Source organism: Silurus aristotelis, assembly GCF_946808225.1.
Source record: "Silurus aristotelis genome assembly, chromosome: 12".
In the NCBI taxonomy this organism is placed as follows: Eukaryota; Metazoa; Chordata; class Actinopteri; order Siluriformes; family Siluridae; genus Silurus; species Silurus aristotelis.
In genome coordinates, this window is record NC_139585.1 from 7036845 (window position 1) to 7050212 (window position 13368).

Below are 13368 nucleotides of genomic sequence, written 5' to 3' on the forward strand. Positions count from 1 at the left end.
CCCATCTTTACTTACGAGAGACTGCATCTCTAAAATACATCTTACTGACCTTTTGTCAAATAACCTTATTAGTTGCAAAACTGCCAAAGTAAAATAATAACACTTTTGACTTTTTCCAAACTACTGTAGCCACATCCTAACTTTTTTGAGACGTGTTGCAGCCATCAAATTCAAAATAACCCTATTTTTTTTTTTTTTACTTAAAATGGTACATTTCCTCAGTGTAAACATTTGATATTTTCTCGTTTGATGTTCTAGCGTTTGCTAAACATTGCATTCTATTTTGAATTACCTTTTACTCACTTTTTGGGAATTGGGGTTGTATGCAAAGAAACAGAACAAGTAAAGAAGGAACCTTTACTGGTCAGATATACACAATAAGGACAAAAGTATTGACTGACACTTCCAGCCGTACGTGGTTGGTCCCTGCAATGTTACCACAAAGTTATGAGGCACACAACTGTATTGGATATCAAGATCTTTCACTCTAAACCATGTACAATATATTTTCTATATATATCTGGCCTGGAACAGGTTTGGGCCTGCAGTAGCATTTAATTTTCCCTTCACTTGAACTAGGAGGCCCAAACCTGTACCTATTGAACATCTTGGGGAGGAAATGCTGACTGCACCCCAGGTCCCCACAATTCATCATTACCTGACTACTAACACCCTTGTGGCTAAAAAAAAACACAAATCTCCCAAAAATCATCTCTCTTAACAAGGTTAAGAAAATGCAACTACACCTACTATAGGAGAGAATAAATGGAAATGATGTGGACAGATGGGCACAGCTGCATTTTTTTTTCGGGTTTTATTCAAAGCAATGTGGCGGACGTATAAAAGGGCTTGAGGATATTCTGGAATGTGATGCAAACAAACATTCAAGCGACCATGAACAAATTAGACATGGCTGAAAATGCAGCAGTAAGCAGGCAGGGATCAAAACACGAATCGAGACCGCAAGATAACAAAGACTTGGATTTGTCACAGACACAGAACTAGACTTTTACAAATTACACAAATCTGGTGAATACCATTAGCAATCAGGTGACTTTGAGTGTGTAACTGGAGGTTGTGAAAGAAGACCGTGAGTATTGTGTTCTACAACTTGTGAAGTCGTCTGCGGATACAAATGTGATGGTCAGATACGATCAGAGTGCCGCTATTGATTTAGCCGCCAGCCGAGTGTCAGGATTAACCTCGGAGCTAATTGAAGTGTCAGGCAACTTCAAAAGCTGCGCAAAAACACTTTTTTCCTTTATCTTGAGATAAACAGCCAGCATTAGATAAGATACAGGGGGAGGTAAGCAGCCCGAAAGGTTTGTGCCCAACAGCACACAGATTTCAGATTAAGAGTGATTTGTTGAATGGATGGATAACGCTGCATGATCTTTTCACCGCGTTGGAGAAACCTTTATCACAAAGCAACTCTGCAATGTTTAGACTGCAGTCAGCTCAACAGTAATTGTGTATACATGGAGTCCGGCATGTTTCTAACATGCTGACCAAAGCAAAGGGATCAAAGCAGGCATGGCAAAGAGAGAAAAAATCACCAAATTGCTCTGTGGTTCCGACATAAAGGAGAACAGCAGGTTTAAACTGGTCTAATGTCAGACAGCATATTTAAGATAATGCACACTGACACTTCACTGAGCTTCCAAACACAAACATCACGAGTTTTTAACACAGATAGCAAGGCACAAATGCATCATATATAGGCAGGAATACTTTATTATGAAGTTGGTGACGTTTTTCAATCTGAGCTTTGAGATATAAATTTCAAACTGTACATATATGTTCAGTACTGTAATTTAACTAGCGTATAGCTAGGTCCCTGGTGGTCTAGTGGTTAGGATGCGGCCCGGGTTCGATCCCAGGTCAGGAAACCAACCCCAGCCATTAGGGTTGCACAAGCCTTAGTGCCGGTCCCAAACCCGGATAAATGGGGAGGGTTGCGTTAGGAAGGGCATCCAGCGTAAAAACATGTGCCAAATCAAACATGCGGATGGTCCGCTGTGGCGACCCTTAATGGGAGAAGCTGAAAGAGAGGTTTTTTTATAGCTGTAACACAATTTTTTGACAGGAAATTGACAATTAGGCTGACAAAATATAAAAATGAGACAATATCTGAGCTTATTGCTTATTCCAAAAGAGCATCAGGAACATTTCTAGATTTGTTTTAATGAGGTAGGGTTAATACAAGGCTAAAAAACATGCTAATCAGAACTGCACAAAAGCAATAAATCCTAGGCATGATTCATGTTTGCAAAAATGTCATTATTATTAATGTTTTAAGTCTCTGAATTTCATCATTGTGGAAAAAAAAACTTATAGAATTACTAAATAATACTATTATTATTAAAAATGTAGTATTTTATTATTATTAATTAAGAAAAAGTATTATATAAGGACAAAATAAATTTAAGTACTGTGTCTATTTATTAAATTTGATTGTTTATTACTTGTTGCCATAAGTGTCCTTTTTTTCTGAGGGGACAACGCAATTCAAAGTGCATTTCTGCATTTGTTCTGTCTCCTCCCTTCCTAGTCATTGGTTTGTTCCCTGACTGTGTTCACCTATAGCATGTCTCTCTGTAATTACCATATCTGTTTATAATCTGGTGTTTCATTGTCACATTGGATTGTTACAAATTGTTTTATTACATCTAAAATTATTCCTATAATCCTGGTTTTGACTCCTATAGTACATGTTTACTCTGTTTATTATTGAGTATATGCTAAAGGCGTTGTTTTAACCCTTACCATTGTTTTCTTTTGGTTTTTTTGTCAGGCTCATTTACTTTTCATCTGCCTAAATATCTCATGTACTGTAAGCAAAACTAAATAAACAACTCATACCATATGTGGACAAAAGTATTGAGACACCTGACTTCTCCAGTCATATGTAATTATTTTTCAAACTATTACCACAAAGTTAAAGGCACACAATTTCACAGCATGTCTTTGCAAATGGTAGCATTAAATGACTTTTTTTTTTATTGGAATGATGAGATCCAAACCTGTTCCAGCATGACACTGCCCCTGTGTACAAACTGACCTCCATGAAGATTGAAGATGATGATTTGAATGGGTTGGAGTGGAAGATCTTGAGTGACCTGGTACAGAGCTCTGACCTCAACCACTTACCTGAACATCTTTGGGATGAATTGGAAGGCTGGCTGCACCCCATTCTTTGTCACCTTACCGACTTCAATAAAGTAACAAACAATAGTACCTGAATTTACAAACGCCATTTACGCACTGAGTAAAAGACAGAAGATGGAGCTGGAGGTAGCAGCGCTGAAGATGTTGAGGTTTTGGTTGAGAGTGACGAGGATGGAGGGACAGCGCATGTAGGACGTTTTGGTGACAAGGTGAGGGAGGCGAGATTGAGATGATTTGGACATGTGCAGAGGAGGGACATGGGGTATATCAGTAGGAGAATGTTGAGGATGGAGCCACCAGCAAGGAGAAGAAGAGGAAGGCCAAGGAGGAGTTTATGGATTTGGTGAGGGAAGACATGCAGGTGGTTGGGGTGAAAGAGGCAGATGTAGAGGACAGGGGAGTGTGGAGACGGATGATCCTCTGTGGATTATAACAGCACATATTATACAGACTAAATCACAGAATCTTATAGACAGGTGTCCACAAACTTTTGTCCATATAGTGTAGAATGGCTATAACAAAGGAATAAATCATCTGAACAATTTTCCGTGTTGAATATAATGTACGTAAATCCATGTGCATTATGGACAATAGAGTCGGTGTGAATGGTGTCAGTGGAAAAACATGCATCTTCAACCCCCTTCAATAAATAAGCATTTATTTTTCAAAATCATGCAAGTCCATTGTTGTGTTTCCTTTACAGGTTTAACACACAATTATGTATTCACAACTCTGAACAGCACACTCAGTTGTTACAGATTATTTTCCTATGAGGTTCATTTTTTTTTTCCCATGATGTTTGTTATCAAAATTCTTTACATGAGTAAAATTTCACTTTTATAGATTGGCTTGAGCCAACGCTGTCGTTATTGCAATGGTTTTCACATTATTCCGTGTGACAAATAAGAAAAGCGCTTTCTTCGTGGTCTATGGATCAGGAAATAATGAAACGATGGTTCTGAAGATGGGACATTATAATAATCGACACGTATTCGTATGATACACACCCAGTAGTTCAGATAAGTGATATGGTCTTTAACTCTTGGGATGTCACGTGAGGTCGTTTGTGTTCGAAAATGATCGACGTCCTGTTTAGCAGATCTCTGAGCTCCACGCTGTTGACTCAGACGATTTCGACACCTGTGGATGAGCATCGCTTTAGCTTTAGCGTAGTCCTTTCGGATGGAGATGCGCGTTTCCTACAGTGTTCTCGAGGAAAACCTGGACCAAAGCGGCTCCTCGGCTAATGACAGTGGCTGGTAATACACAAGAAAGCCCACAACACTCGGGTAGCATAGAGATATCGTAAATGATCTTAAACCTATAAAAGTGTCGGCGTGACCGTAAATAGTTTTTGCGTCTTTAAAATTTTTTTCGAACTTTCCTCTTAAACTTGCATAATAAACATGCAAAAATTAAACTTTTTTTTTTTGTTCTTAGATATTTCTAGAATTTGTTTATAAATAGTTAACTCTGCTGTTGCATAAATGCATTACCGAAAAAAACGTAAGGAAAAAAAACAAATTTAACAAACAAACGAAACGCAGAAATGCTGTAGGAAAAAGGGTGAGGTGGGGTTTAAACGAAAAATAATGGGTTACAATCTCTCACTCTTTCACTCTCTCTCATGGTCCAAAACAAACCCCACTTTATATGCTCATAAGGCTGTGTTCATGCTATGTGGCTTCTATAGTTAAAAAAACCATTGTATTATTATGACGATAAAGCAGCACGGACTTCATTATATTCAGATGAATCATTCATTAACCACTGGGTTCTGCCCTGTATCTGATTATATTGATATATCGATCCATAGACTGCGGATCCCCCTGCTGAGCTCATACCACCTGCCTAGCCTTTTGCTCTTCCGGAAGCTTCTTTAATTCATGATAACACCTTATTGTTTTGAATAATTAATAAATAACTTGTATATATTAGTTTACTCGTTCATTCCTCCTCATTAACCTGGTCGTTGGATCAATTGAAACACCAAACATGAGGCAGGAATACACAGTGGATGGGATGCCAGTCAGGCACCATGGTACACACACACACACACACACACACACACACACACACACACACACACACACACACACACACACACACACACACACACACACACACACATTTGCACACTCATTTATAGCTTAAAGGTGAGAATAAAACAATAGATACCTGATAACCAATAATAAAGTTGTTAGTGCAATGCAGTGAGCTTCAGTGTATGTAATACATCTCCCTAATCTTTGTTTTATACTCCCAAAATCATACACGTGAACCATAAACGCATCCGATTTGTGGCCCATTTGTCATCCGGTGGAAAAAGAACAAACATAAAAAGACCCTGACTGGTGCAGACGACTAATCTCGGCCGAATGACGGATTTATGTGTATTCGATTTGCTGCTAATAAATAGGATTTTGTTTCTTTATAGTTTGCTTTCTAAATTCACGGAGGCTTATTACGGTTGTGTTTATTGGGAAGTAAGTTATTGACCGTGCTCACCTGTAAATGGCCATGATCGAAAGAAAGATGCTTTTAGACTTGATAGGGGCCTTGCTCAAGGGCCCCAAGAGTGGCAGCTTGGAGGAAGTACCAAGTGTTGGATTTTAGCATGAAGTAACTAAATTAGATAGATGTGTAGATTAATCCCTGTTATTGTCACATTTTAAACGGACAGCTTTTGTCTGGATAAAACATTCCACCGTCTGTGTTTTGATTCTGTCTGTTTGTCTGCGTTGTGATTTGGTGTGTTTCGTCTGTTTTTTGATGTGATTGATTGCACTTGTCCCCTTTACACATAGCGTGAACACAGCCTTACAAGTATTTCCATTCATGTACTTTTTTTCACACCCACTCTCTCACACACACGCACACACACTCCTATATATACCTACACTCGTAGAACATTGCACCTATTGTAGCCCTCTTGACTTCGCTCCATTTGCTTCTCTCTATTCCCTCTCTCCATCTCTCTCTCTCTCCCTCTATCTCTCTCTCTCTCTCTCTGTCTCTCTCTCGCAGCTTGCATAGCTCACCCTTTGCTTGGTAAGGCACTGTGTCCCTTCTGTTGCCCCTGGCCAGTATCATGGTGCCTGTCTTTCTTTAGCATCCCTTGATCCATGCGCTCATCTGTCCATCCAGACAAATAAAGAGACCAAGAATGAGAATGCCCTCCATCGTCTCTTTTTCTTTCGTATCATCCGCCCACATAGTCCTTGTCCTCGCTCCGACTCACCTTCTCGTTCCCTCTCATTCCCGATTTTTGTCAATTTTTTGCTCCTCTTTATGAGTTGAATAAAGCAAATGTAGAATGGAGAAGCGTTCAGACTCTCTCTGTCTGTCTGTAGCCCCAGTGTGTTCTGGGAGCAGTTCAGCTATGTACAAAAATCTCAAACGCATTCCAAACTAAACAGTGTCCTCCTCCGCGTAAGTCACAGAGAAGTCCAAGGGACTAGAGTCTGTGAGTGCGTGTGCGTGTGTGTGTGTGTGTGTGTGTGTGTGTGTGTGTGTGTGTGTGTGTGTATAGTCATGTGTATAAGTGTACTAGTTGAGCTGGTCCTCGTATTGTTTGCGAAAGCAGTCTCCGGCCGGGAAGAATTCCCAGCAGCGTTCCTGGTACATTTTCCAAACGTAGGATTCCTGCAGCAGAACAGGGAACAGAGTAACAGAGTTATCCACGGAACAGAAAAAACACGTCGACTGATAACACAAAACAATTAGGAAAGTAACAAAAGTAACCAGAATTATTTTAACTGCCTTGTTTCAGTGTTGGTGTGAAAGTTTTGTTTAAATTTTCTATTGTATGAGTTTGAGCCGAAAAACAAAACAAAAAAAACCAACAAAAAAAAAACCTTTACTTCTCAACAGAGTGAAACGTCTGCTGATGGTGCTACATCGCCTACACTAAAGAAGGATGGAGGTATTACAAATGCTGGAAGTATCACTTCACTGAGGAAATAATAACAGTACAGAAAGTTTAGAAAGTAAATTTTTTACTGAAGGAGCAGGGAAAAAGCACGTAGAGAGAAAATCAATCATCATAGAATCCATAAGATCTGAGCTTATAGAGAGATAATGTTAAAGACAGATCTGGCATCAGAGATAGAGAGAGAGAGAGGGGGGGGGGGGGGGGGGGGGGGGTTGATGAACTGGGGGATTACCTGGCCTGTGTGCTCTGTTTCATCCTTATTAATGAGATACATCACAAAAAATCTGCAAAAGAAATAAATAAATTGGGGAAAAAACATTAACATAATCAACACAGCTGCATTCTGGCATAATGATCATCTGAAAGTGAGAGAAAAAAGTAAGTGCACTACTGAGAGTCATAGAGGAGACAGGCTTGTGTTTCTGTCTCGGGATTTCTATATGGGCTTCACTAATGGACTTGCTGTTTAAAGAAAATAATGATGCTGTGAAGTAAAGTGCATATCCTAAATTCTTTAATTTATCTTGTCAAAACCATCATTCTTTTTATTACATACATAATTTATGGAAAGGCATCACATTATTTATTTATTTACCATTACATTCATAGGTGTGGAACAGATCAGGGCCTGTTGCTGGTTAGATCTGTAGAAGCTAAAAAAAAAAAAGAAAAGGCTGTTCCCTACAGCCTGACTACGATACGCACAGGCACCAAAGACGGCTTTAAAGAATGCAAAGTAAAAATCTCTTCTTCGCATCGCTTAAGAAGTTAACGCTCAATGGGGCAGGACTGATTTGGACCATCACTATATTAGGCAGGTGGCCATAAAGTCATGCCTGTTCAGTGTATGTGTATTTATTAGTGCTGTCAATCGATTAAACTATTTAATCGCAATTAATCTCACGATTTTCATGAGATATTTTGTGATTAAACATTACATAATCGCACATTTTTATCTGTTTTAAATGCGTCTCAAATAAATACTTTTTAAGTTTTTATTTTTCTAATTAACATGGGTGTGGACAACTATGGATTCTTTATGCAAATGCATGTTTATTATTATTGAAAACGTTCTGAACCGAGAGCATGAAGACAAAAAATTCCTGTAAATGTTAGTAAGTAATTTGGTGTTTTAAACCAAACAGTGTGAACCAAATGTTTCCACACGGACGGTTTTAATTGCCGGATGTGTTGCATCAAGGCGGATTTCGGTGTTTGATTTGAGACTTGGCGCATCAGTAAAACAAATGTTAAGTGATAAAAAATTATTGTTCGGTGGAAATAATTAGGACGCCGTGAACAAATGTGTGCTATGTTGAAGGTTTATATTTTGCCTCGTTTATATTAATTTATTTCGATTTTTATTAAAAATGGTCAAACAGGCGTTTATTAAATTTGCACCCTTTAAATGAATGAGCATTAATGTGTTAATATGTTAATTTTGACAGCCCTAATATATATATATATATATATATATATATATATATATATATATATATATATATATATATATATATATATATATATAAAAGACCTGCACCTTCTGAAGAATTTCATTTATCTTGGTTTTGTTTCTTTCCCAAAAAACAGGGTAAAATGAAACTTGAGAGCTGGGAGAAAGTGTGTGCACTGCTGTTTCGCATGTCGGAGCAGCGTATGTGGTTACGACACGCGCCGACACGACGGAGCCAGGTAATTAGTACGACTCTTCCTCGCACAGCAAGCGTCTTCCTCCCTGCAGGACAGCTCTTCAGAGTCCTTACACTCCCTTATTGCTACACACTGCTAGGTTATGCATCATCACTCTCTCTGTGGGCTCATTTGCTGGAGTTTGATATTAAAATTCTTCACAAACAGTCTCTAACTGCAATGGCATGGCGTCACACTTGCTCCCTGAAGCACGCGATTTTCATCAAGTAGATACACGCCTTGTATTTCTTTTCTGTTTATCTCTTTATGACACATGCACACACATACATAGAGTTACACACACATGCAAAATACCCTTGTTGCATTTTATTTTGTCTTTTTTAAATTTTATATAAAAATAATACATAAAAAAATATATATATATTCTTAAGGGACAATACTATCGAAATAAAACTTTACTGTATTTTAGAGGACAGTACAGTATATCGGTACAGATTTTCTCTGAAAATAAATAACTGGCAATAAGTGAACATGTCAAAACTGTTTGCAAAATGTATATATTTTGTGTGAGCACCATTGTTATCGATCATTGCCTTAATCCTCCTGGGCTGGATGTTAGACACATGGCGCTCTTCCACCTTTAGCTTCAGGGTGCCCCACAGGTGCTCTCTAGGGTTTAAGTCTGGAGACACTTGGCCACTACATCAGCTTCACCTTAAGCTTCCTCAGTAAGGCAGTTTTCATTTTGGTGTTGTGTTTACGGTAGTTTTTATGTTGGAAACCTGCTGTTCAGCCCAGTTTCTGAAGGAAGAGCATCATGTTTTGCTTCAGAATGTCACAGTACATGTTGGAATCCATCTTTCTGTCAATGAACCGCAGCTCCCCAGAACCAGCAGCACTCATAGACTGTAGGCAAGACACAATTTTCTTGGTTCTCCTCACCAGGGTGTTGCCACACATGCTGGACACCACATGAGCCAAACAAGTTTATCTTCCAAACAAGTCTCATCAGACCACAGGACATGGTTCCAGTAATGTATTCTTCCTATAGCTTGGTGAGAGTCTAAATCTCTAAATCTCAAATCATCATGGCCATGAGGTGCCATGTTGAACATTCAGTGGTCAGTATGAGAGAATTTTACTCAAAGCACCATAATTTGAACTACTCTAAAAAAAGATATACACATTTGTATGGTTCTGTCAAGCAGACAAAAACATGAACATGATGAATAGGACATGTGGCTTTACATGGTTACACAACCTGCAGCTGTTATCACTTAGGGTGTACTCACTTTTGTTGCCAGATATTTAGACAATAATGGTTGTAGGTTAAGTTATTTTCAGAGGACAGTAAATATGTTCTGCTATACAAGCTGCATATTGACTATATCTAAAATATATCCAAGTTTCATTTCTATAGTATTGTCCCTTGAGAAGATGTCCTTCACTCTCCACACACACACACACACACACACACACACACACACACACACACACACACACACGTAGAGCACTTACAGATAGTTCGCCAAGTTGTGCTCCTGGAGGGTGTGTGTTTCAAAGCCGTGAGGGACTGTGTCAAAATAGTCGTTTCCGATCCCACAGATGAAACACTTAGTCTGTAAAAGAAAAAAGAAAAAACACCATAAAGTGCACTGCACACACACACACACACACACAAACACACACACACACACACACACAAACACACAAACACACACACAAAATGTCTACAGACTTTACAGATATTGTGCAATGTCACATTTTCCAAACTTTCACAATTTAGTACAAGATTTCTGATCATATTTGCATCGTACAAAAAAATAAGAAACTCGGGGCATTAAAAATGGTTCCCTCATTCATTTCATCTTCAAAGCAAATAACACCGTTATTAAACAAATTATAAATTAATAAATCAGTGTCATAGAAACCAAAAAGTGTGGAATTTCAAGCAATACCAATGCGATGATGCAGCTGGTAATTATGGTTATTATACAGAGGCTGCGCTTCGTTTAATAAATAAACAAAAAAAAGGTGCACATTTCGTACAGGTTCTTTGTCAAAGACACATTCAGTGTGCAGTGACTCTTCAGTGAAGCAGGTGGAACCCATTAGCCAGAGAGCAAGAAGACACATCGCCCACTGAACGCACAATTAGCACCATGTTTAGCGGACAGCTAACGAGGAACGTTAAGCTTCCGCAGCGGAGAACTTTGCACGCTCACCTCCATGTCCTCCTTCACCTGTTCCTGCTGGTCTCTCAGCTCACCAAACGCGTCGATGATCAGACCTAACACACACACACACACACATACACACACACACACACACACACACACACACACACACACACACACACACACAATATATATATTTTTCAGTTTTGATCATTTCAGCACTGATTAGTTATATTTTGCACACGGAATTAAATCACACCACTCCGTCTCACCCTGAATGATGGCGAGCAGGATGACAATGACGAAGAAGAAGAAGGTGATGTCGAAGATGATGCGGTAGATCTCGTACTCGTCACCTGCGGGGTCCTCGATCTGATCGCCGATGCCACCACCTGCACGTACACCCACGTACATGTGGAACATGTAGCACTGCAGGGACCACAAACACACACACACAATTATTCGTACATATACACAAGTAATAATAGAAATAAATAGATAATGAGAATGTTTGATATAAATATAGATAGAGGGCCATCATTATATAAAATGACCGAACAAAAAACTGAGGATATATGAAGGGTATGGCAACTTCTATAAAGAATAATACACAACTGTTTTTTCATGTTCAAACAGCATATCAGACTGAAATATGTAACACGACTGTAAGTATCACATGGTGCTCTTACACAACACGTCTTTTGTGAGCCACAAGAAACAATCAAAAGCTTCTCCTGCTCTGCTGTTGGCTGAATTGATTGGCTTGTAGGATCTTGAGGAAAAAGTTGGAAACAACCAAACTTTACATGATCGTGAGGGTATGAATATACGTACAGTTTGTGCACCCCTGGCCATATCAATAGAATAGAGAAAATACAGCCTATGTCTACAAAAAAGGAGGCTAGAATGGTTCTAGAAATCGAGATGTAGTTAGCAAAGGTGTTTATTAAATCCTATGAATATATGAACATTTATGCAGGAAATTGTTTTTCTATCTATCTGTTTATCTATCGGCATGCCCTGGTGAACAATAACCGTACTTGTAAAGCCTACTAATACGCACATAATAGCCAGCTGTCACTATCCCGTCCTTTATACACTCCCTCAGTGCACTTCGCAGCTCCATGGCAACAGTAGCGTGTGCTTTTTTATTTTTATCTGATTATTAGTTCCTGTTCTCGCCTTAACGTTATTGGTTGGCGTCCTAATCCTGTTCCAGTCTTGCCTGGTTATCTTTTCACTATCTGGCGGTCCTTTTGTCATATTTGACTCTGGTGTTAATTGCAGTTGTCTTTACAAACAAACAAACAAACAAACAAGTCTTTATTTCAGTTATGTATTTGATTTATTATTATTTTAATAGTGTAAATGTGTAATTCTGTGTTTTGAAAATACTGCAGCTGAATATTATTGCAAAAGCCTGAACAATTTACTGAATAGAATGAAAGTCAAATTACATTCTGAGTTATTTTATATATATATACACCCAGTTTTCCCTGCACAGATCACACACACGCACACACGCACACACACACACACACACACACACACACACACACACACACACACACACACACACACACACACACAGACCAGAAGGCTTGCAGATATCAATCTGAGGGATTTTTTGTAGCTCGAGGCACTGGTCCTCATCGTAGCTGAGCCTGTGCTTCCTTTTCTATTGAATGTCAAACCCCTTCACTGGAGCACAGAATCACACACTGTATGCTCTTAATAGGAGGCACACCGATATTGAGAGAGGAAAAGAAACTGATAGACAGACAGATAAAAAGCGAGAGAGAGATTGAATCCAGCATGGATGAGATCTCCAACCGAAACCTGATGGTCGAAGCGTAAATAAAAAAAAAGATGGATCTTTGATATGTTGTCAGAGCAAATTATAAGTCATGTCATGTCAAGTTTAGACGTTTTTATGGCAGCGTTTAAAGAACATCATTCCTCAGATTTTCATTTATTTTAATGTGTTAGATATTTTTTTGGATTGCAATTACACACAAAAACGTCTTTAACCCCAACAGAGCAACGGTTTCTACCAATGACAAGTGTCTAATTATTTCTCTTGAATGTGTCTCATAGTACTAGTGATAGCCGCTAGTCACTTCCTGGTTAGCGGCTAACGCTAGCACTATGTGGCACATTTAAAAGAATTAATGGATTCTTTAGTGTTTTATGTCCAGCTTTAAAAATTTTTCTTTTAAAAGTAGGAAATCCTGACAATTCCACATATCGAGGAAGTGAATAAATGAAGGATAGAAGGAATAAATACGTTTGTTAAAGTATGCTGAAATAAGTAGAACAATTAAGATCATAAATTTGGAAAATGTAATATTTAATGTAAAACACACACACACACACACACACACACACACACACACACACACACACACACACACACACACACACACATTTTTATTACCC

The 13368-nt window shown here is 38.7% G+C and overlaps 1 protein-coding gene across 10 annotated transcripts in view; it reads right to left on the reverse strand.

Annotated features, from left to right (window-relative positions):
- Positions 1 to 3809: 3809 nt before the first annotated feature.
- ryr2a (ryanodine receptor 2a (cardiac)) overlaps positions 3810 to 13368 on the reverse strand; it is a 245986-nt gene continuing 236427 nt past the window's right edge. For all 10 annotated transcript variants that reach the window (XM_083556368.1, XM_083556369.1, XM_083556367.1 and 7 more), the window contains 5 exons: positions 11202 to 11358; positions 10978 to 11042; positions 10271 to 10371; positions 7335 to 7386; positions 3810 to 6813 (listed from right to left, as the gene is read on the reverse strand). In XM_083556368.1, the coding sequence (XP_083412494.1) occupies positions 6718 to 6813; positions 7335 to 7386; positions 10271 to 10371; positions 10978 to 11042; positions 11202 to 11358 (471 nt within the window). In that variant the 3' untranslated portion in view covers positions 3810 to 6717. The remainder of the gene's footprint in view (positions 6814 to 7334; positions 7387 to 10270; positions 10372 to 10977; positions 11043 to 11201; positions 11359 to 13368) is intronic.